General features: G+C 47.9%; 1 protein-coding gene across 1 annotated transcript in view; it reads right to left on the reverse strand.

The window, feature by feature from the left end:
- The window catches only part of ATP9A (ATPase phospholipid transporting 9A (putative)), a 121,257-nt gene that overhangs the window by 89,034 nt on the left and 9,713 nt on the right, over positions 1-22,510 (reverse strand). The window contains 2 exon segments of the mRNA XM_032461386.1: positions 1,379-1,492; positions 3,026-3,170. Coding sequence (XP_032317277.1) covers positions 1,379-1,492; positions 3,026-3,170 — 259 coding nt within the window.

Raw genomic sequence — 22,510 nt, forward strand, 5'->3', positions numbered from 1 at the left:
CACACACCGACACAGGCAGGGATGTCTGTTATCCCGCACCCGATTCAACCCACAAATGACTCAGAGCAGGGAAAAAACCACTCCCACGTCCCAAAAGCACCTTCACTGCTTGTGTGGAAGAACTAACCCCCGTCCTCTTCTCAGGGCTGGAACTGCTGCGGTGACTTGTCAGATAATGTGGCAGGAACGATGTGTGGACACCCACTCCCAGGGCCTTAGCATCCACTCCCTCTGCACCAAATCCTTATCGTTCTTCACCCGTCACCAAAGACGTGTATTCCTGTTTCCTTAAGGAGGGCTTAAATCCTTTCTACTTTAACAACCTTCTCCCACTGAAAACTTTAACAAGATTGTGAACAGAGAATCCAAGGGTTCCTTCTGAGTCCTGCTTAGTGAGAAGTAATAATATTTCATAATGTCTCTGGAGAAAAAGAAATGTCAGTTCCATTCTTTCTGCACCCCAGACACACTGGGCTTCTTTCTGTTCTCCAAGTGCTCTAAGTACATGCTGACCACAGGGCCTTTGCACTGCCGCTCCCTGTACCCGGGATACTCCCGCTCTCGTCTTCCCATCACCTCCCTGAGAGGCCTTTCACGGCCACCCTGGCTAAGGCTGCCCCTCCACACCTCCCACCCACCACATTCATCCGTCAACAAATACTAAAGGCACCTGGGATACCCCATCTCTCCCACAGCCTTATTCTATTACCTTCATGGCACTTTCACCATTTGAAACAATTGTCTATTGTTCGTCCCCACTGCTGGTCAACTCCACGGGGGCAGCAATCTCTCTGTGTTTCATTCACAGCCGCACCCCCAGCACCCAGCACCCAGGGGGTGCTCAGTAACCATTTGCCAAAAGGAAGGAAGAAAGAGAAGGCGGGAGCAGAAGGACGGAGGGGCATCCTGGTCAGGCACACTCCACACACACTGAAGCACGGAATCTGTCGCCCTGCCAGCCCCTCAGGCTGAAAGAGTCTACGTAATGAACAGAAAACGTGGCTGCAGAAAGCAATTCAAACAGCACCAGCCACAGAGTTGGAAGCTTTCCCTCTCCCATTGCTGCTGTGCGCCCAGAGCCTAGAACCCGGTGACTCACAGCAAGCACGTGAAAGCCATCTGCTGAGATGACGGAAGGCTGACGGACAGAAGCGGTGAACGGCACAGGCACCACCTCGCCTGACCCTGGTGGTGGGCGAAATGCACCTTCAACATGAAAACCTCAGGGACGCCCAACGTGTTGGCCTGCGGGCACCCTGTCCCTTGAAAGGCCACCCTTTCCGAGGTCCCGTTCTAGACGCCTGGAGGACAGAGACCAAGAACTTTCCGCTTCCCAAACCCCGACGTTACTGAACACACGCGACGCCGACGGACTTACCAGGGGGACCCAGTAGGTGTAGAGCGCTCCAAGCCTCATCTCAGGGACGAACTGGGAGCAGGCGAGAAGCAAGAAATAGAGGTTGAAGAAGTATTTGAACTGGTTAAACAGCACCTGGAATTGGGAGGAGAGGAGAGAGGAGACGCTGGGGGCCGGTCCGACGCGGCGAGGCGGGCTTCGAGGGGGATGGGTGACACTCACAGACACCCTCCGGAAGCGCACACCTCACACGGGGCCCGCGTGTACGGTTTACACACCTGCACGTGTTGTTTAGGAAAATTCACTGCGGCGACAAAAACATAATTTGTAAGGGTAAAGAAGAAAAGGATACACGTGGAAATTATAAACCCCAAACTCAAGCGAGTGACTACCTCTGGGGTGGGGGGGGGCATGCTGGGGGCCTCGACTTCAGCTGCTATGTTTTAATTCTTAAACTATTTTGTAAGTACAGGGAAAGCTCCTGGGAACGTTGCTGAAGAAGTTTTAGTGGAAAATGCTTATGCTGTAAGGCTGACCCCAAAAAAGCAAGATAAATCGATAGCTCCGTGATATGATCTCAGCACCATAAAATAAACACAGCAGCATTTCACCCTGTGTGGCAGGAGGGTCCTGGCAGTTCCCACTGCCCCCACGAGCCCCAGGAGTGACTCTGATACCACGTGCCTCATTCTAACCATCGGGCAATGAGTGGAAATGACATGTCTCTTCAAGGTTACGGCACTCAGTAAGAGCCACTGTTTGGCCCGGCCCCTCGCTCCTGCCCAGGCATGGAGACGGTGGTGCCACAGATCCCAGACGGCATAGCTATGAGATGGAGAACAGGGGCCCCGTCTACATCCGAATTTCCAAGAAGAAATAAACTTTTACTTGACTTAAGATACTGAGCTTTGGGGGGCCAGGGGACAGGGTTAAGCCAGGTAGCAATACATGTGGTCAAAATTACCATTAAAGAAACATTCAAGTTGACTTTAAGCACCAGTATAACGTATTTGTATTTCCACGTTCTCTCAATAAATCAGTCTTTTTTTTTTTTTAATTTCCAGCATTGGAACTGATTGCTGCTGCTTCTAGTATCAATCTGCATATTTTTGGAGGCTACAAAGGATAAAAATAGGTATTTAAATTAAGGGTGTATTGGAAGGTTTTCAGAGTATTTGTCCACCGACTTGCACAAGTTAACGTGGGAAAGCTATGACTGCGGGGTAAACCACCAAGTAAACAAATGTTAGCAAAAACGTTACTAGAAATTCTTTCTCTGGATGATAGTATCAAAATTTATCTTTTTAAACAACTCTTTATCTCTCAATTTTCCTATTTTTAATATGTATTTCATGATGGGTTTTGGTTTTTTTTTGGTAACAAACTAGGTCATCAAAATATCTTTTTCACTCTTAGGCCCAACACAGCAAATAAATGTGACGTTTTTCTAACTGATCAAGGGGCGTCTCACGGCCTTGCAGACAGAAGGCAGCCCACCCCCAGGTGCTCAGGACCAGGCAAGATGAATGGTCCGTGGCTGAGGGGACGTGAAAGACACGGGGTGTTCAAAAAACCCGCCACGGGGACCTCCATCTTCTAAAACTGGTACCGTTACATACATTTTGTGTAGGAAGAAGAAAAAGGATGTGGGTCCCTGCCCGTACCTACCCCAGGCAAAAAGGTGAAGAAGTTGTACTTCTGATTGTTGATGACATTCCGAGGGTACCTCTGGTCCCTCTTCTCGGGGTGCCCCAACCAGACGGTGCGGGGTCTGGGCTCCCCTCCACCACAGCATTTCAGCCACTCGCAGCACCTGTGGGAAAGACACGCCCACACTGTCAAGGCCAAGCCCACACCCGTCCACTCTTCCCAGAATGCCTTTCTCTAAAGCATCTTCACTGGGTCAGAACCACAGCCTCATCTGGGGCTTCATCCATCAGTGAGAAACAGAGCTGAGGCTTCTACGAAGCTGTGGTCGCAATCAAAGATGCTTTGTCCTCAAGCCTAAATTATTTCAAAAAGTAGGATTCATTTTTTAAATAATAAGATTTAAGTTTAAAAAGTAAATACATAGCAACAAGTACTGTTATCACTTTGACATTTTGCAGAAGAGAGAAGAAAGCTCAGGGCAGTTGAATAAAGCACCCGCACCCGAGTTTGCCAAGATGAGAGAAACAGCTGAGTCTGGCCTAGATCCCAGTGCCCCTCATTCTAAAACCCAGTGTCTTCCCATCCCCCCATGCTACCAAGGGTGCTGGTTACACCAAGTTTACTATAAAAAGGAGAAGGGGAAGGAATCTCCTTCCACACCTGCCTCTTCTTTTTAGCAACACAGTGGAGGAACACGCCAGGGAGACAATGACTCAGGACCCTGGAGATGGGCCAGCGTGCCAGCAGTAGGCAGACTGACCCCAAGGGCCGACCTCCCCCTCTCCCTTCCCCCTGGCTGTCCCCAGAGAGCAGCTCACAGGCACACCTGCCCTCAGGCCACCTGAGTGAGGCCAGGAACACCGGGGAATCTGGTGGCTCGGGAAAAACTAAGCTGCTCTAAGACTCCACCCCACCCCCACCCCCACCCTCAAGTCAGAAAAAAAGTAGCTCATCCTTCAGGAGAGCCTGTAAACAAGCATTCTGAGAATCACAAGGCCTCGTGAGCACGTGTGATGGAAAGACCCCAACCTGAACTGTCCGCCTCCCCGCCCCGGCACACACAGGCTGGGAGGGAGGGACCCCAGCCCTGCCAGCTCCCTGAGACACGGGCAGCTGTAGGCATACCATCCGGATGTGGTGATCACAACTTACATCATTACTTCCACGGCCCCACCTTCTCTCCCTCTTCCTACGTGCCGGGCGGGCCCTACAGAGGTGCTGGTGTACAGAGCCTAGCACACACAGTCACTGGGCATCTGGACTGTAAGGATCAGCAAGCCAGCAAGTTGCCTACTCAGAGGCTCAAATTTTCCACAATGAAACACGATGCTCTTTCTTAAAAACAGCATCCTCGTTCCGGTAACCGATGCTAGGGCGGGGGGAGGGGGTGGCTCTCAGGAGGACAGGTTTCTCTTCTCGTAACACATTTGGGTTGGCCAGAGAAACATGCAGAAATCTGGAGGAGTCCAGCCCCAATCCTGCTCTTGGGCATGAATCACCCGAGCTGGCCATCGGTGGACGCAAGATGCTGAATGAACAAGGTGGGGGAGGATGCCCTGGCTGGAAGCACACCCTTCCATCTGAAGAAACCTTCCTCGTGGTCACGAGAGACTCCCCAGCGACCCAGCAATCCTCCCAGCTTCCTACAACAATCCTGTAGCAATGCCTCCCAGAGCTGTGCATTTCTAACGAAAGCTGAAGAATGAATCTCTGAGAACCACATGCCGTCAGGCTGATGGTTGGTATGAGTTTTGTGTATTTTGTCCACACAGCAAGCAAGCTACCAGGTTAAACTCTTTGTGACTTAACCTGAAGGCGTGCAGAGGAGCAGGTCAGTCAGGGCAGTCCGCATCTCGGCAGCCAAGACCAGAAACAAACCGAACCGGTCGTCAGAGGGGGCTGGACAACCGAGCAGGGCAGGTCCACACAATGGAATGCTCAACAGTCTTGAAAGAAGGAGACAGAGCTGCAGGCGCTAAGTGGCCCCATTTGCAAGATATGCTAACTCGGAAAGGAGCCGAAAGGTGTGTCCAGGCTGCCATTCTCTGCGTGAGAGCGACAAGATACCATGCAGACCTATGCATGCAAATGCAGAAAACAGGCTTCCTTTGGGAAAGAGGGAGCAGGGAGGCCCTTTCCTATGTATTCTTCAGTCATGCTGTACATACATCACAGCGTGTTACTAGAGACTGTGGGTCACGTGGGGTTTGGAGCGGGGTTTTAAGCTAAATTTGTAACAGTAAGCACTTCCTAAGTGTTCACCTGGTACAAGTATGATGCTAGGTCCGTGGGGACCTAACTTTGGAGCAGGATCCTTCCCTTCTACGTCTTCATAATCTCACTGCAAAAAGGGGTGAAGCATTTGGCAGAAGGTAAAACAAGGACTCTGTGTCCCCTGAGCGCCATGTAACCAGCCCCAAGACCATCTCATTTAATCACCTTGACTGTCACCTTGTTTATTCACTTTTTACCTGTACTGGATATAAGCTGCACACTTTCAAGACAGGATTAATCCGACTTTTAGGTCAACAGTACTTAGTGAATATTTCATAACAAGAATAAAGAAGACACGTAATCACTGCTTTCTTTTTGTCACACATTCATTCACCTGGAATGTCCTGCGCACTCACCCAGGCAGGCCCTCACCTCGGCCCTGGGCATTCAGCAGTGAGCAAGACAAGGTCCTCCCCCCATGGAGCTAACACTCTAGGGAAGGGAGACAGTAAACAACTATCCAAAATGAAAGAAAACCCAGGACAAGAGAGGCAGCGAGGAAGGGGTGTGGCTCCGGGAGATTGGGAGGTCAGGGAGGTGGGGTGGTGACAGCTGAGCTGAGTGACAAGAAGGAACATCCATGCAACCTGGCAAGGAAGTGCCATCCAGGCAGAACAGAACTACAAGGGCCAAGATCCAGAGGTGGGAAGCAGCCTGGCACACGTCTGCACAAAAAGAAGACTAGTGTGGCTGGAATGTACCAATCACAGGGGAGAGGGGAAAAGATGAGGTCAGAGGAAGAGGAGGCAGATGACACAGGGCCTTGTCACCAGGGCAAGGAGTTGGAACTTACTCCATGCACAGTGGGGACACCACTGAAGGGTTACAAGCGCTGGGTGGCATGATCTGATGTAGCTTTTTTTAAGGTGCCTCCGGCTTCTGGGCAGAGAAGACACTGCAGTGGGCAAGAACAGAAGCAGGCGAGGGCTGTGAGGTCTCTTTTGGGGATGGTGAAATGTTCTAACACTGCGGTGATGGATGCACAACTCTATGAGTATACTAAAAACTGCTAAACTGTGTATTTTAAATAGGTGAATTGTAGGATATGTGAACTTTATCTTAATTAAAGCTGTACATGAACCCAAAAAAAGTGGAAACAGAGGGATAATTTAGGAAGCTGTTGCCATCATCCGGGCAAATGAAGACGAGGGTGGTGGCAGTGAGGGGTGATGAGAAAGGTACAGATTCTCAAAATAGTATGGATATAGAAGTACATTCTCTTTTAAAGATAAAAAAAAAAAAAAAAAGAAATGCATCATTTCATTTCATGTTCACAACAGTCCTACATGGTGCGTAACTAGCATCTTCCCTGTTTTCAGAGAAACTGAGACCCAGAGAGGACTCAGTTACTTGCCCAAGATCTACCACCACACCCACTCCATCTGTGACCGAGTGGTGGAAACAGACTTTCAGCCCAGGGCCTGTCTGATCCAGAGCCTGAACTAAGAGTCTGAGCGTACCCTGCATGGCCATTAACAGCCTCTTCAGCACAATTATTCCACACCTCGATTTTTTTTCCCCTAGTCTCTCCTCACTTCATAAAACTGGAAGGATCTTTAGGGGCCGTTAAGAGTGATGGCTCTCAAGCCACTCAAGCAGGAGCTCTTCTGTGAGCACATCCTGCAGGTGCTCTGCCCGCCCCGCACCCATTCGCCTTCACATCAATGTACTGCCTCTGAGCTCCACTCACCCTTCCACGCCCGCGCTGGGATACGGACAGACTTCCTTTCTGCCTCTCCTTTACAGCCAGCGCAACGCTAAGGTTCCTCAGTACAGGGCGCTGGAGGGACACCCCCAGAGGAAGGGCACCCCCCAGAGGAAGGGCTCTCCCGTGGCTTCCAGGCTGACACTGTGGGCAGGTCAGTAGCATTATGAGGTCATCCAATTTTTGCTAGAAATTCTAGAAAAAATGTGCCCTTCACCTTGGGGTTGTTAAGGCAGGAGAAAACAAGCTTGGGGCTGTGGGCAGCCACCTTGTTTCTGACCTTGGGAGAGAGCACAGGTCTGTCCATTCCCTGAGCTTCATACATAGTCTTAGGCATCAACACATTGGCTTTTGTTTTATTTTATTTTGCTAAAGCCAGTGTCAGTTGGGTGTGTTCACCACTGCCCCCAACCTCCTGTCTGACAGTTCGGTTTGCCACATGCTGGACCATCCACCACGACGCATTCCTATCGGTTCTGTGTTTCTCACTTTTAAAGAATGCGGTCTACACCTCACAGCCTGTGGTCTCTCATCCTAACCCCTCCACTCAGACTTCTTTAGAGCTGTGCTAGTCCAACACGGTCGCTCTACATTTAAATTACTTTGATGGGAGAAAGACACAGATCAGCGGTAGAGCACATGCTTAGCATGCATGAGTCCTGGGTTCAATCCCCGGTACCTCCACTAAAAATAATAAATACATAAATAAACCTAATTACCTTCACTCCTCAAAAAAATAAATAAAATAAAAACGCATAACTTCGAAGAGCTAGGTTCCCTGTTCTCGCTAGCCACATTCTGCGCATTCCGCAGCCACAGGCGGCCAGTGGCAATGGACAGGACGGTGCAGATTCAGAACATTCCAGCACGGCAGAGGTTCTACTGGACGGCACTGCTTTAGATCATCTTTCTCAAGGCATCTCCTCCTTCCTCACCCTTGAACCAATGTCAATGCCGAAGGACACACACGGGAACTCTGGTAAGTGCACCCCACCCCTGCAGGCTATCTGCCTGAGCAGTTCCCCCAACTTCAGCCATTCTCACACACACACGGGATTTCTATCATATCCCACTACCTCTACTCTCTAACTTCACAAGTTCGCCTAAACTGGCACACCTTAAGTCAGCGATTCCCAACAGGGAAAAGGGGGTTAGCTACTGGTATCCAGTAAGGAGAGGAGGCAAGAAGGCTGCTAAACATCCTACAAGCACAGGACCGCACCCGCCGCAAAGAATGAGGCAGCTCCCAAATGCCAGTTGTGCCCAGGTTAAGAACTCTTGCCCTCAATTTTATTGACACAAATGTATCTTAAAAGGAAACTTAATACCATCACCATCAGTGGAAAACCAGTATCACTTGCCATAAATAGAAGGTAAACATCAAAATCAACACAAGGAGAAGCAAATGTTACTAAGTTCCCACTGGATCCAGTGGCTCTGAGTCCGAAGCCTCTTCTCCCTCCCTGATTGCACAGACACAAGCCATCTCTGCTGTTCTAAAGTGGGCCCCACAAGGTTAGAAATATAGAAGGAAAACTGAAAAGGGAAGGAAGTGTCTCGCTGTATGTCTCCACGTGGTTCAGCTCCTGTCCGTGAACTACTCAGACGATGCCACCGCAGCACCTGGAGCTATTACCGGCCCGTGTTTGGGGAACCCCTGTCCTGTAGTAGAAGCCTTGGGCTTGGTGGCAAATTTATAAGTGACGAAGTCCTCCCCCTACCCCCATCAGTCCAAACAGAAGAGGTGGCAGCCAAACTCCCCTCCACGTCTGGTTTTACATCCACGACTCTTTTCTTCTAGCAGCTGCTGCCACACCCCGTCTAAGGGGTGGACATCAGCTCCCCCGGAAGTCCAAGAGGTCACCCTGGTGTCACAGATTGCTGCTGTTGCTTCTCAATACCAAACTGAGCTGCGTGTCACTTGCCTGGACAAATTAACTCCTAGCCCACGTTCTAGACAGAGTCAGGAGATGAGCCACAAGACAGAATCCTTGAGCGTGAGAAATTAGTGGAGAGGCTGAAAACGAAGTAATAAGCAAGGGTCACAGTTTCAAGACAGGGGCTAGAGTAATGAACACCGGCTTTTCAGCCAGACGAACCCGTGTGCAAATTCCAGCCCTGCTCCGCACCGGCTGTGCCCTCGGGCAGCTCATTTTGTGAGTCCCACCTGCCCTGCTTGTAAAATGACAGTAGGACCTGCCCTGCTGAATTACTATGAGGAGTAAGGATTTTCTATAAAGGGCAGAGGACAATACCTAGCACGTAACAGGCATTCAATTAACAGTAGATATTATTTCTCTTAAGTTATTTTTCCAGACAAAAAAAGGAAACAGGAACATTTTCTCACCTATCACTAGCAACAGCTATTCAGCTAATTACGATGTAAGGCTAGAAATCATTCCGATTACACTGCCTCCAGCTTAGACAATTTAAACAATGGGCTTTCTTATGACTGGACTCTAAAACAAACAAAAGGTTTTGATGGCTAATAGCCAGCTGACCAGATGTGCAATCCGGCCAAAGGCAAATATGACGGGGGGAAGCGCCAAGGGAACCACGTTTCTGGAAAAGGTAACTACTGTAACAAGAAGAAATGGTCGTCTCTGCGCTGGTGCCGCCATGATCAGCAGGTGCTCGGCAAATATTTGCTGAATTGCCTGCGTGACACACCCACCTTCCCTGAAGCCAAAGTCCAGGAAGCTGGAATTTTAGTGTGGACACTGGGATGATCAAGGAAGAATGTAAAGAAAAATGAAAAGCAGTAAGGAGAACCCACAAGTACAGAGAACAAAGCAGTGGTTTCTAGTGGGGAGAGGGCAGAGGGGAGGGGCGGGACAGGAGGAGGGGACTGGGGGATACTACTCTGCATAAAATAAACAAGCTACAAGGATCTACCGTACAGCACAGGGAATGCAGCCAACATTATGCACAGAGTACAACCTCTAAAAATTGTGACTCACTATGTTGTGCACCCGAACTATATTGTACATAATATTGTACATCAGCTATACCTCAATTAAAAAAAAAAAAGCAGCAATACGGAGAAAAGTCTACAGCAGCAGTTCTCAGGAGGTAGGGGGTGAATCTGCCCCTGGGCCACTTGGCAACATCTAGAAAGATGTTTGGTTGTGATGACTGCAGGAAGAGGAAAAGGGAGGGGCTGTGGCATCAGGTGGTTAGAAGCCAGGGACGAGGCTACACTCCTACAGCCACAGGACGGTCCCACACAGAGGATTATCTGGCCCTGAGCTGGAGAACTCGGTTCCAGAGCAGCACTGTCCCGTACATTTCTGTGATGATGGACATGTCCTCTATCTGCGCTGTCAAATACAGCAGCCGCTAGCCACACGTGGCTCTTGAGCACTGGAAACAAAATTTTAAATTTTATTTCTTTAATCAAATGAACGTAAACAGCCACATGTGTCTTAGTGGCGACCACCCGGGACAGCAGGTCCAAAAGGACATAACCCAGACTGTGAAGCACAGATGCCCTGGGGGGGAGCGGGCAGAGACTGGAAGGAATGGAAGGGAAGGTATGAAGGGAAATTTCTGCTCTTCGTTCTAAAAACACCAAACTGGCTAGATTTTTTTTTTTTTTTTTAACTAGGAGAATGTAAAATCTAGAGTCAAAGAATGCAAAGGAAGCAGTTCACTGAAGTCTGAGTGTATCTCTGGCCACAGGAATGCTACAATCTGGAGAAGAAATAAGACTACAGTTGCCCCCCCCCCTTATCTAAGGGGAATACATTCCAAGACCCCCAGTGGATGCCTGAGATTCCGGGTAATACTGAACCCCATGTGTACTGTGTTTTTCCTATACGTATGTACCTCTGATAAAGTTTAATTTACAAAGTAGGTGTGGTAAGAGATTAACAATAATAAAACAGAACAATTATAACAATTTACTGTAATAAAAGTTATGTGAATGTGGTCTCTCTCTCAAAATATCTTATTGTACAAATTTAATGCCTTTCCATTTATCATGCACTGCAGCCATAATTTTTGCAGTTTGAGGTACATGAAAACTAGCATGAATTTCTTTTTCTCTCTTCACAACCTCACGGATGGAAGATTCACTCTTACTGGAGATCTTAGCAATCTCAGCACATGATTTTTTTTTCTTTCTTTAAGTTGAGAATTTTCACCTTTTCATCTAAAGGAAGCACTTTACAGTTTCCCTTTCACATGCCTGAATTTCCAGCATCACTGTTCGGGGCCATGAGTAAGTAAAAGAAGGGTTATTTGAACACAACAGGGCCTGCCACAGTGCATCTGATAACGGAGCCGGTGGAGCGGCTAACAGGGAGGACGGCGCTGGACAAAGGGATGCTGACTCACGTCCAGGGCAGGACTGAGCAGGAAGACGCAGGCTCTCACCGTGCTACTCAGAACGGCGTACAATATTCAACTGATGAATTGTTTACTTCTGAAATTTTCCATTTAATATTTTCAGGCTGAGAGCGAGTAACTGAAACTGTGGAAAGCGGAAACTCAGATACGGTGGGACTACCGTATGTCAGTGAAAAAGGCCAAGTCAATGCAGCAACTTTTCCTTATTTTTTTCTCTGTGATTCAGTTATATATTTTTTCAGGTTATTTTCCATTATAGGTTTACAAGATATTGACTGGAGTTCCCTGTGTTATACAGAAAATCCTTGTTGCTTATCTACTTTACAAACAGCAGTTTGCATCTGCTAACCCCGCACTCCTAATTTATCCCTTCCCCTCTTTCCCTCTTTGGTAACCGTAAGTTTGTTTTCTAGGTCTGTGAGTCTGTTCCTGCTTTGTATACAGACTCATCTGTACTATTTTTCAGGTTCCACATGTAAGTGACATACTATTTGTCTTTCTCTGCAACTTCACTTTAAATACAAAGCCCAGACCCTCTAACCTAGCAAGTCCCCTAGAAGGACACATCTTACACAAATACTGGTCCTGGTGACTACCGGGAAATGCACCAGGATGTTCACAGCAGCAATACAGGGAGAGAGCAAAACCCTGGCAGTGACCCCGTGCCCATTACAGAGGGACTCCCTGCGGTAATGCAGAGTAAGGGAGAGACACATACACTGGCAGGACGAGATCCAAGTCATAAAGCAGGAGGGGCAAAAAACATAAAGCAAAAGGTATGCCATTTGTTGCACTATATTTTAATAATATATGTTAATATCTGCATGGGAAAAATATATACACATACACACCCCGACTGTTAACTCAGGTTCTCTGGGGGAGGGGCGGTCATGGATGGTGGAAGCGGTCGCCTCTCCCTGTTTCTTGTGCCTTAAGTCTTTCCCTGCTGGTCTCTTGCTGCTCACAAAGCGTGATGCCTCTCACACTGCATCTCACCCCACAACGACTCAATAATCACGAACTCAAATCCAAGCCTATTACTTTCTCATCCCAGATCCCCCAACGTCAAGCCACCACCGGCAGCCAAGGCAGGTGAGCTCCACACGTCTGCACTTCCAGTTCTTCCTTCACTGCTCCACTTTTCTTCAACTCCCACCCCCACTCAAGACTCACTCACACCCGACATCCTCTGGCAAGACCATCGCCCAACTTCTACTGATCCTCTAAATCCCAGCTCTGCTCTTCCCAAAGAGAAGAGGAAGCATCTCTGTTCTTCCTTAGACTTCCTCGCCTGTTTCGCTCTAGACCAGGAAAGCCAAAAAATCTACAGACGCCCAGCGAGCAACAGAAAAAAGTAAACACAGGGTCCAGTGGGATGAGGCACACTGAGGAGCCCAGACATCTTGGGAAGGAAGTGGCCACCCCCAGCTCCTGCCAGGATACACTTCTACACAAGCCTAGCACAAAAGACCACCAGACTTACAGACAGAACACAGATTCTAAGATGCAAAACACTCAGTTTTGTTTTGTTTTTTTAACTGACATACACTCAGTTACAATGTGTCAATTTCTGGTGTAAGGCATAATGCACTCAGTTTTTAAGTGTTGGCAACTAACTCAATTTTTAAATGTGATGCAAAACTGAAACCACACTGAGATGTCCAAGATCAAAGAGCCTAACAACACTGGTGCTTGGTCAGGACGGCCAAACAGGCACTTTCACTGCTGGGAGGCGCCCTACTCAGCACTGGCTGAGGGAGGGCAACCAGGGAACAGCTATCAAAATTACAAACAGACGTTCACTTCGACCCAACAATTCCCCTTCGAGATACTCTGTATGTTCTAAAATGGGCATAAAGGCAATTCACCATAACATGGATAGTCGCCACAAACCACCGCAAATAACCTAAACCTCGTGAGCAGTAAACTGGTCAGAGTACAGTACGTCTATTCAACAGAACCCTATAAAGTGTTAAAAAAAAAAAGCACGACTGAAGAAGCTTTTTAGATACTAATATGGACCAAGTCCAGGGTGTATGGTTAACAAAAAAATATCTTGTACTGTGTAAGGTGTACTAACAATTGAATAAAAGAGGGTAAAATCTATGTGTGTTTGTCTACAGAAATAGGTATAAAATACATGCACTTTTTTTGGTAAATGGTTGAAGATTATCCAGAACGACACTGAAGGCACTGATGACTGGCTGCCTGGGGAGGGGCACAGGACAGCTGACTGGAATGGGTGGGAGGGAGACTGAGTTTACAATGTACACACTTTTGTCTGTGCCTTTTAAACACTGAACTATGTGACTCTGTGACTGATTTAACTTTTTAAATTTAAAAACAAAACAACAACAACAAAAAAAAACCCAATCCATCCTGCTTCCCGAACAGCCCACAGCTCTCAGCCTGCAGCCTTAAATCTCAGCCACCAGCTTGAGGGTCAGAGACCAGATACTACTCACCTCACACCCCAGGCCTGGTATACAGCAGGTGCGCAGTTGCTCCGGGCGGATTGATGATGCTCTCTCAGGCCCTTCACATGCCCCAGGTGCCCAGCGCACAGGAACCTCACCTCATGCATGGACACTTTAGCTGGGCCATCCACTCACAGGCTCTAGAACAAGCCCAGGGCCACAACCCCCAGGCAACAGCATGCACACAACACTGGCCCACAAAATGCCAGAGAACTGAACGGAATCAAATGACCAAATGGAAGGCAATTCCCTAGACACCAGAACAATAAGCAAGAGCATTAATAAAGCACTCAGTGTGCGCCAGGTGCTGTGGCAAAGCCGTCACCGTGAGTGACTTCCTGCACCCTCCCCACCTCTCTGTGGGCGCTCATGTCTCCCACTCCTGCACTGAGACCCATAGCAGATGACGGGCTGAGCAGGCGGGGGTCCGGCAGGCTGACCCCAGAGCCAGCACTCCTAACCAGCGTTTGGAGACCTCACACCACAGCAGACTCTGAGAACGACTGCTGAACTGTCTACTGTCCACACAGCAATCTAGGGAGGAACTCAATGCCAGAGGACACAGCAGGACACTGCCAAGGGTCCAAGGGCACTGCCCAGGCCCACCTGGCTCCTCCCTCCAGCCCACTGTCAGCCTTGACCATGACCATCGCTGCTCCTGTCCTTTCTTGAGCCGCACACTTGGGGTCTAAGCACGACACAAACATTAACTCATTTTGTCCTCACCGCCCCTGACTGCTACCATGTCCATCTGCAGAGAGCTCAACCCCCACCCCCGCCCCCGCCCAAGGTCACACAGCCAGGAAGAGGCAGAGCCCCACATGAACCAAGGCAGCTCTGCTTGAGTTAGGCTCGCAGCCTCTCCAGAGACTCAAGCCTGGCCCCACGGAGCAAGCACCTCCCGGGAAGCCACTCTCCTTCCCAGGCCACTGGCTCCACCCCGGGCCTGGCTTTGGCACTGAGACGGCCCCAGAAGGCCATGGGGGAGGTTTCCAAGGACACTTGTAAAATGCCAGAGGTGACAATGCCTGTCACCTGGGAGGAGTTTACCCCTGGAAACAGGTGGCAGACGGACGGGCTGAGGGGCCAGCAGGGGGACAACTCAGGTGTGGAGGGGCCCGGACCAGAGAGCACGTTCACAGAGCTCCTCCGCAGGGGACCAGACCCCCGGCTCCAACCACTGCACGGCAGCCCCCACCCTCCTCTGCAGGGAAGCAGACACTGCCTGGGCCCAGCTGTCTACACACAGCTTGGTCACCAGAAACTGTATACAGACACTTTCTATTATTCAGTCAACAGGTATTTATTGAATGCCTGCAGACTCTCAAACATACCTTACACAGACACCAAACATACCCACCAAACACACCAGCATGAGGCGTATGCTCACCCAGAGCTGCTCCAGAGCATTACTGAGCTAGCTTGTCCTCAGTCAACCACAGGCCCTTCTCCCTCCAGCTACACCTGTCTCACACATTAATAAACAGGAAGCCCCATTTGTGGTAGAAAGAGAAAGCTTTTGTTTTTACTTCTTTCTCTCTCTCTCTTTTTTTAAACTTTCCCAATCTCGAGAGCCTGCACTGGGTAAAATGGTGGGGGAAAGCCATCACCCACATCCTGACCCTGGAGCACGGGCAATCCTGCTTTCACAGTGTGCGAAACGCTGAGCCCTTCCAGAAAGCAGCTTAGCAATTAATACACAATTACAGCCCTTGAAGACCCATGGGTTTCACTGAGCCCAGGGGCCTGGCGATGCCAGCCCAGGAAAATTCTGCAAGATGCAGAGAAAATTCATGCATCAAGATAGCCTCTAAGAATAAGTTCTAATTTATAGCTGCAAAAGCCGGTGAAAATAATGTCACCTAATCACCAGCTGATACAATTACAGATCAGAAGGAAACACACCCGAATGTTAACAGGAGGTAGAGCTTCAATTCCAGCTACTGCCTCTTTAACTTTTCTATAAGAGGAACCACTCATTTTCTTTAACAGGAATCATTACTTTCATACTGGAAAAACTAAAGTGCTAGTGTTTACAAGTCCCATGTGGAGCCTCAGAGCTGAGGAGGGCTCTGAGTGGCTCAGGTCTCTCCAGGGCCATACCAGCCGTGTCTGGCTGGGCTGTTCAGGGGCCCTTCTCTAGTAAGCCCTGGTCCCCCAAGCCCCTAGTCCATCACGTGGCACAAAACAGCCCCATGCTGCTCAGGGGATGTTAGTGACTGTCCGGCAAAGGCTCAGCCCCAGTTAATGCAACTGCCTGGAAACAGGAGAAATCTCGGGGATGCAGCAGGCAGCTGCTGGGAGCCAGTGAGGACCGAGACGGGGGCATATCCAAATATGAGATCAGCTGGAAGCTATACCCCAGGCCTCTGGCGAGAGGCAGGTAGCTGCATCTGTGACCAGTTCCTCAAAACCAGAAGTTATGTGAATAAGGGGGGGAGGGGGGAAGCAAAGGTCTGTAATCCCACCTCTTGCCATGAAAAAGGGGAAGTTCTGTTGTTTTGCTTCCTTCTGGCACAGCACACACTCACTGAGAGCTCACTGTGTCTCGCACACCAATCACACCCCTGATGAACTAAGAACGCAAATTCCCTTGAGGTGACTCATGCTTCCACCTGCCGACAGACCTGCCTGGAACCGAGGCTGCCGCTCTTCAACCACTCACTCACTCACTCACTCACTCAGTCAGCAAATATTTACTGAGCACTTACTGCATACAACGTGCCAGTCTCTGTGCTCAACACTCAAGTGAGCAAACGAGAAAGATGAGGACACTGCTTTCACGGAGCCTACAATTTTGCAGGTGGGCAGGGTGGCAAGAAAAGCAAAGCCAAAACAAACACAAAACAAGACAATGTCACTGGGTGGGAGGTGCCTCCTTTAGAGTGAGCAGTCTGGGGACGCTCTCTGAAGAACGAACGGGTGGCTGAGTGGGACAGGGCAGCAGCTTTAGGACTGGTGGCCCTGGGCTGGTTATCCAGCCCCTCTTGGCCTCAGTTCCTAGAAAACAGAATAGGGGTAGTACTCACTGCGGGACTATGTGCTGATGCCACAGAGTAATCCACTTGAACTAAGGACCTAAGAAACCAACAGAGTTGAAAAATGCTTACCCGAACTCCTGTTCCCAGTCCCTAGGTGTAAGCAAGCTCCCCGCTGGCAGGGATTTCTAGAGCCCCAGCATCTGACCTAGGCTGGGGCAGAGGAAGTGCCCCGCACATAGTTACGGAGTAAATGAAACGCAATCCTCTGAAATGTCCAAAAAAGCAAGGCTACTCTTCTGGCTTTCTTCAGAGTAACAAGCATTGCCGTTTTGTGTCGCTCTGCAGATGCAGCTCACCTGATCCTGGCCGGACAGGCGACTTCTCAGGTCCGTGGATCTGTACCTCCCTCAGCTTTCCTGTTGTGTGCCTTTGGGGTGACTCTGCTTTGGAGGGCCAGCGTTCAGAATGAATACATTATTTATAAAGCAAAAATAAAATAGGATTCAACTTGTGAAAACAGAGGGCCCTGGTTATGTAAATTAAAGATGTTTACTTAAAGAAGTATTATGTTGCGATATAAAGTATCATTTACAAAGTACGGCATGATACAAAAAAAGCCTTACATTAAAACGCTAAGTGAACAAGAAGAGTAGGAAATAAAAACACATGTGCTACATGGTTATAATTCATCAAACAATGTGCACACGGAAGCCAGACAGGAAGAAAACAGCATGTGCTAAAAGGTTTGTGTTAACTGTGGTTGCCTTTGAAGGGTCTCGTTACACCACTATCTCATTCATCAGCTTTCCCTGTTCTCCAATTTTTCTTTAATACACATGTACTCATTTTACAATTAAAATAAATTATATTTTTTTTTCACTGTTTCCCTTATAATGCAAACTACTCAAGAAGAAGGTGCTTGGGTGTAGGGTAGACATATAAAGTACACATGAAACATATAATGCTATCAACCAATGTTACTGTAATAAAAAATAGCTAAAATAAGATGCAAAAAAAAAAAAGATCACACTGCAGAATGTACTGGGAGGAATCAGTGTAGAAACAAGGAGTTCTCTTAGGACAGCGACTGCAATCTTTGAGCTGGTGAGCCATTGTGCAAAGTTACAATGAAGCAAAATAAAACCTTTCAAGATAAAAAATATATATAGAAAAAGAAGGTGCTTGGTCAGAAGGGCAAGGTCGCTGTGAGGTGACCATTTTGCCAGGTTTAGGTTCAGGGATACCGTGACTTAGCTAACCTACATAACTAAAACTTGACTTCAGATCAAGAAAAGGAAGCCTCTCTCAAATAAATCATAAAAAGTAAGTTTCTCAAGATACTCCTATGCGCCCATGAGGATGACTAAAATGAAAAATGACAAATACCCAGTGTTGGTGACGATGTGGAACACCTAGGATCTTCCCTGCTGACTCACACAAATTCATACAAGCACTTTGGAAAACTACCAGTTACAATCAAAGCTAAACATAAATATGCCCCAGGCTCCAACAAAGCCATGTAAATACAGGTGCTAAAGGTACACGCAGGAAGGCCCACAGCTGCGCTATTCATGAGAAGCCAGACTGGCCATGTCCACACGTCCATCAGGAGGAGACGGGACGGAGAAATCACCACACACAGCAGACCCTGGAACAACACGAGTTTGAACCGCGTGGGCCCACATACCTAGATGCAGACTCTTCTCAATCAACGTAGTATAGATGACCTGTATTTTCATTTTTTAGATCTTTAAGTGAGGAGAAAAGTTGATGTTCAATTAGAAATCACACTATGACTGAACTATTACGCTGTACACCAGAAACTGACACAACATTGTAAAGTGACTGTAATTTCTTTTTAAAGTAACAACAGAAAACAGTCAAAAAATAAAATATTTGTCTCAGATTCTAACACCCGGCGGGGGGGGGGGGCAGTGAGGGGGAAGAAAGGAAATCACAAAATGTAAAATCTAAAGAACTAGCGTTAGAATTCAGATTCCATGCAGACTGCTCCATCCAGCTTCTGCCCTTGGGTGAGTCCATCCATGAATTTCTCGGCTTTTGCGGCAGAGATGGCAGCACCAGCACTGGGATTTTGGACTGCTCAGAGGTCAACGTCCCCATCCCCCTCATTGTTCCGGGGTCAACTGTTTTCATGCAATGACTTCACATGGCGATAGACATGAATGAACTGTAATACACGTACAATGTGATCAACCCTTATCAACAAAACACAGAGTAAGAAAAAACAGGCACAGGGAGTACGTGCTACGTGACTACATTTACCTGAAGGTCAAAAGCAGGCCAAACCGACCTCTGCTGTTGGAAGTCGGGGTACAGACTAAGGGGGAGGAAGGAGGCAAGAGAAGGCTTCTGAGGTCACAGCCTGTTTGTCTGCTGCTGGTTACAGGAGGGTGTTCACTTCATGAAAATTCATCAAGCTGCCCGCTTATGATCTGCTGCACTTTTCTGCATGTGTATATGTATGTTTGTGTCTATATGCATATTTTCAATCAGCTTATTTGGGGGAAAAAAAAAACCTGCCAGGTAGGACAAGTGTTCTGATCTGTTTACTACCTGCTCCTCTGATTCACCTGGACACCACCATGTCCTTCTTTGTATGAGAGCCTCTAACCGCCCTTAATTTGGGGAGCAGAAAAACAGAGGGGAGAGGAGGGGATGGAGGAGTTCTCCAGTTTTAAATTTTATTTGGATTTTTATGGGGACTGACTGTATAAAAGTTAAAAAGTATTCAGATTCAAACCATTTCCTTTTACGGGGTGAGTACATACGTTTTAGAAATAAAAGTTCTGCACTTTTCCTCCCATTAGCATGACTGTCTCTCCTACAGTGAATTAAGAAAATAAGGATCAATACGTAAACTAACCCTGAAATCAGATACTATGTTTCTGAAGAATTTACAGTCACTGGGATAATTTGAAGTTTCTAGAATTTTCCTCCGTCACATTTCTGCTCTCAGCCTCCACCAGGAACGATGGAGTACATACACACATACACCTCCAAATCACTGAAGCCTTGCAAATCCCCAATTCCTTACCCCTCCACAAAAATCATCTGCTATAAATGGCTGTCACAGAAAAGCTCAAATAGGAAAGAGCATGGAGACAGGTTGCAAGAGACAACTCGCTGCATGAAGTCAAAGTAAAATGAGCCTTTTGAAAAACTGAAATGACTGAAACATCAGGCTGTACGCCAGAAATTGCCACAACAGTGGTAAACTGACTGTACTTCAATTTTTTAGAAAAGGAAAAAAAAATCCATATAACAAATATTTGTAAACTGCCTGCTATGGCCCAGGCACTGTTCATAAAACAAAACAAGTAACAGTAATAATATAAAAAACTGAAATGAGCTTTTGAGTTGTCTAACCAAAACCATCCCAGCCCATCATCTGTCAAGTAGGGCTACCGGGAGGATTAAATGCGATGATCTCCGTCAGGCTCACAGGAGTGCGGGGCCCCTGATAAGCACACATTTGGGGTTAGCGACTAATATGATTCTCATCACATTAATCTAGCACAACCCTAGTGACGAGAGTGAACAAACCAACCATCCAAAGCACAGGCTGCAAGTGTGACCACTGTCAACTCCACAAGCAAAAGGAAACATCTGGGGACAGTGCCTCCACCCTGTGGACCACGTGGTATGTGTTTTAGGGTTACTCCTGGGGGTGGGGGGAGGCCACTCAGCTCTAGTGGACATGACTTTGCAACGTGCTTACAGAGAGCTCCCCGGACTGGACTGTCTGAAGCAAATCACTGAAGAACTAACTCCTCATCGGTTTAAAAATAAGGGTTTATTAATAACACCAAGAGAGTCCTAACCTCCCAAAATAACCATGAGATGCTTCCTATATTAGTCTGCTCAGGCTGCCAGCATAAAGCACTGCAGGCTGGGTGGCTTAAACCACAGAGGTTTATTTTCTCATAGTGCTGGAGGCTGGGAAGTCCAAGATCAAGGTGTCAGCAGATTTGGTACCTTCTGAGGCCTCTCTCCTTGGCTGGCACAGGGCCACCTTCTCTCTGTGTCCTCGAGACCTTTCCTCTCACCCCTGGGGTCTCTCCTTGGGTCCTAATCTCCTCTTCTTAGAACACCACTCAGATTAGATTAGGGTCCACCCTAACGGCCTCATTTTCATTTAATCATCTCTTTAAAGGCCCTGTCCCCAAATACAGTCACTTTCTGAGGTGCTGGATTAGGACATCGACCTGTAAATTTGGGGAAGGACACAAGTCACTTCCCAAATGTTCTCTTCCAACAGCTCACTGCTTCCTTAGTTACTAAATGAGAAACTGAACTCATAGTTAAGAACAGAATCCAAACGTGAATTTCTTGCCCAACAAGTTTTTCTTCTTCTTTTTTTTAAGACAGGATGAGTCACCTTAAGCGGACAATACAGGATATGGCTGTTCACAGTGCACATTCACCCCACTCACCCAGAGGGTCCTAACAGCTGCTATTTTGCTCACTCCTTCTCCCCCAAGGGCCACGGCAATGTCTGGAGACAATCTGGTTGTCCCAAGTGAGGGCAGGGTGCTTCTGGCATCTTAGTGGGAGGAGGCCAAGGATGCTGCAACAAGACAGCGCCCACAACAGAGAATTATCAAACTCAAAACTGCAGAAGTGCCAAGGCTGTGAATCCTGAGGTCTAAACTGGCCAATCCCCACTGCACCCTGCAGCACGGCAGACGGCCAGCCAGGCCAGCCAGGCGGGGAGGGCAGGGGGCTGCCAGTGGGGAGGGCTGCCCACGGGCTCTTCCCTGGGGTTCAGCAAAGGCCCCAGAGATCTCACTGGGAGGAGACATGAGCCTCCTGCCTACCCGGCTTCCCAACTCACGTGAGAAAGCTTTCTTTCCTCAGGGTCCCTTCCAACTGTCCTCTCCCACAACCCTCGAAAACTTTAGACAATGACAAAAAGCAATAATAAGATCCCACGTGTTTTTCATGGACAACCTGGCAAAATTAAAAAAAATTTTTTTAATCTATTAACACAGCCAGGTTATCCCATTTCTTTCCCCCTTGTAAGAACAATAGGATATTTCTGGACCGACAGCATCATTTTAGCCCATGCCACCCCTCTCTAAAGGGCAGGCATTACATGGACACACCTACTGCCTCCTGAACGTCGCTGACTGCATGCTTTTCTTTAAGTCGACTCTGTTTTTACTAAATCATATTCTACAAGGAAACTTCCTGTCACGACTACAAGGAGAAAACAAGTATCACTCGGCACAAACAGAGGGAACTATCAAAATAATTGCTAACCTTTCAACGTCCGGTCGTGAGCCACCTAAAGTGATCTTTGGCAATGTTCCCCACAGGCCAAGCTCTGAATACCTAAATCGATGAATCAAAGTCACGTACAAAAAACAGACACTAGCTTTTTAAAAAATCAGCACCACTCTCTTTAGGTAAAAGTCACCGAAAAATATATTACAACTAGTCCTTTTCTTTCCAAATTAAACCCAAGTCTACTCCCTTTCAGGAGTAAAGCCAGAGGCACTTCCTGTCCCTTCCCAAAGGTAGCCATGAAGTATGGCTGACCCTAATTAATGACTTTCTTTATTTGCATCTGGGTAGAGATAGTAAAAGAACTTTCTGTTCTGAGAAGCAACAGCCCAAAGTCCAAAGATGGATCATTCAGCGCCCTTCCTTCCCACTTGCTGCACAGATGGCTGAGCTCAAGGTCAAATGA

Source organism: Camelus ferus, chromosome 19, assembly GCF_009834535.1.
Source record: "Camelus ferus isolate YT-003-E chromosome 19, BCGSAC_Cfer_1.0, whole genome shotgun sequence".
Classification (NCBI taxonomy): domain Eukaryota; kingdom Metazoa; phylum Chordata; class Mammalia; order Artiodactyla; family Camelidae; genus Camelus; species Camelus ferus.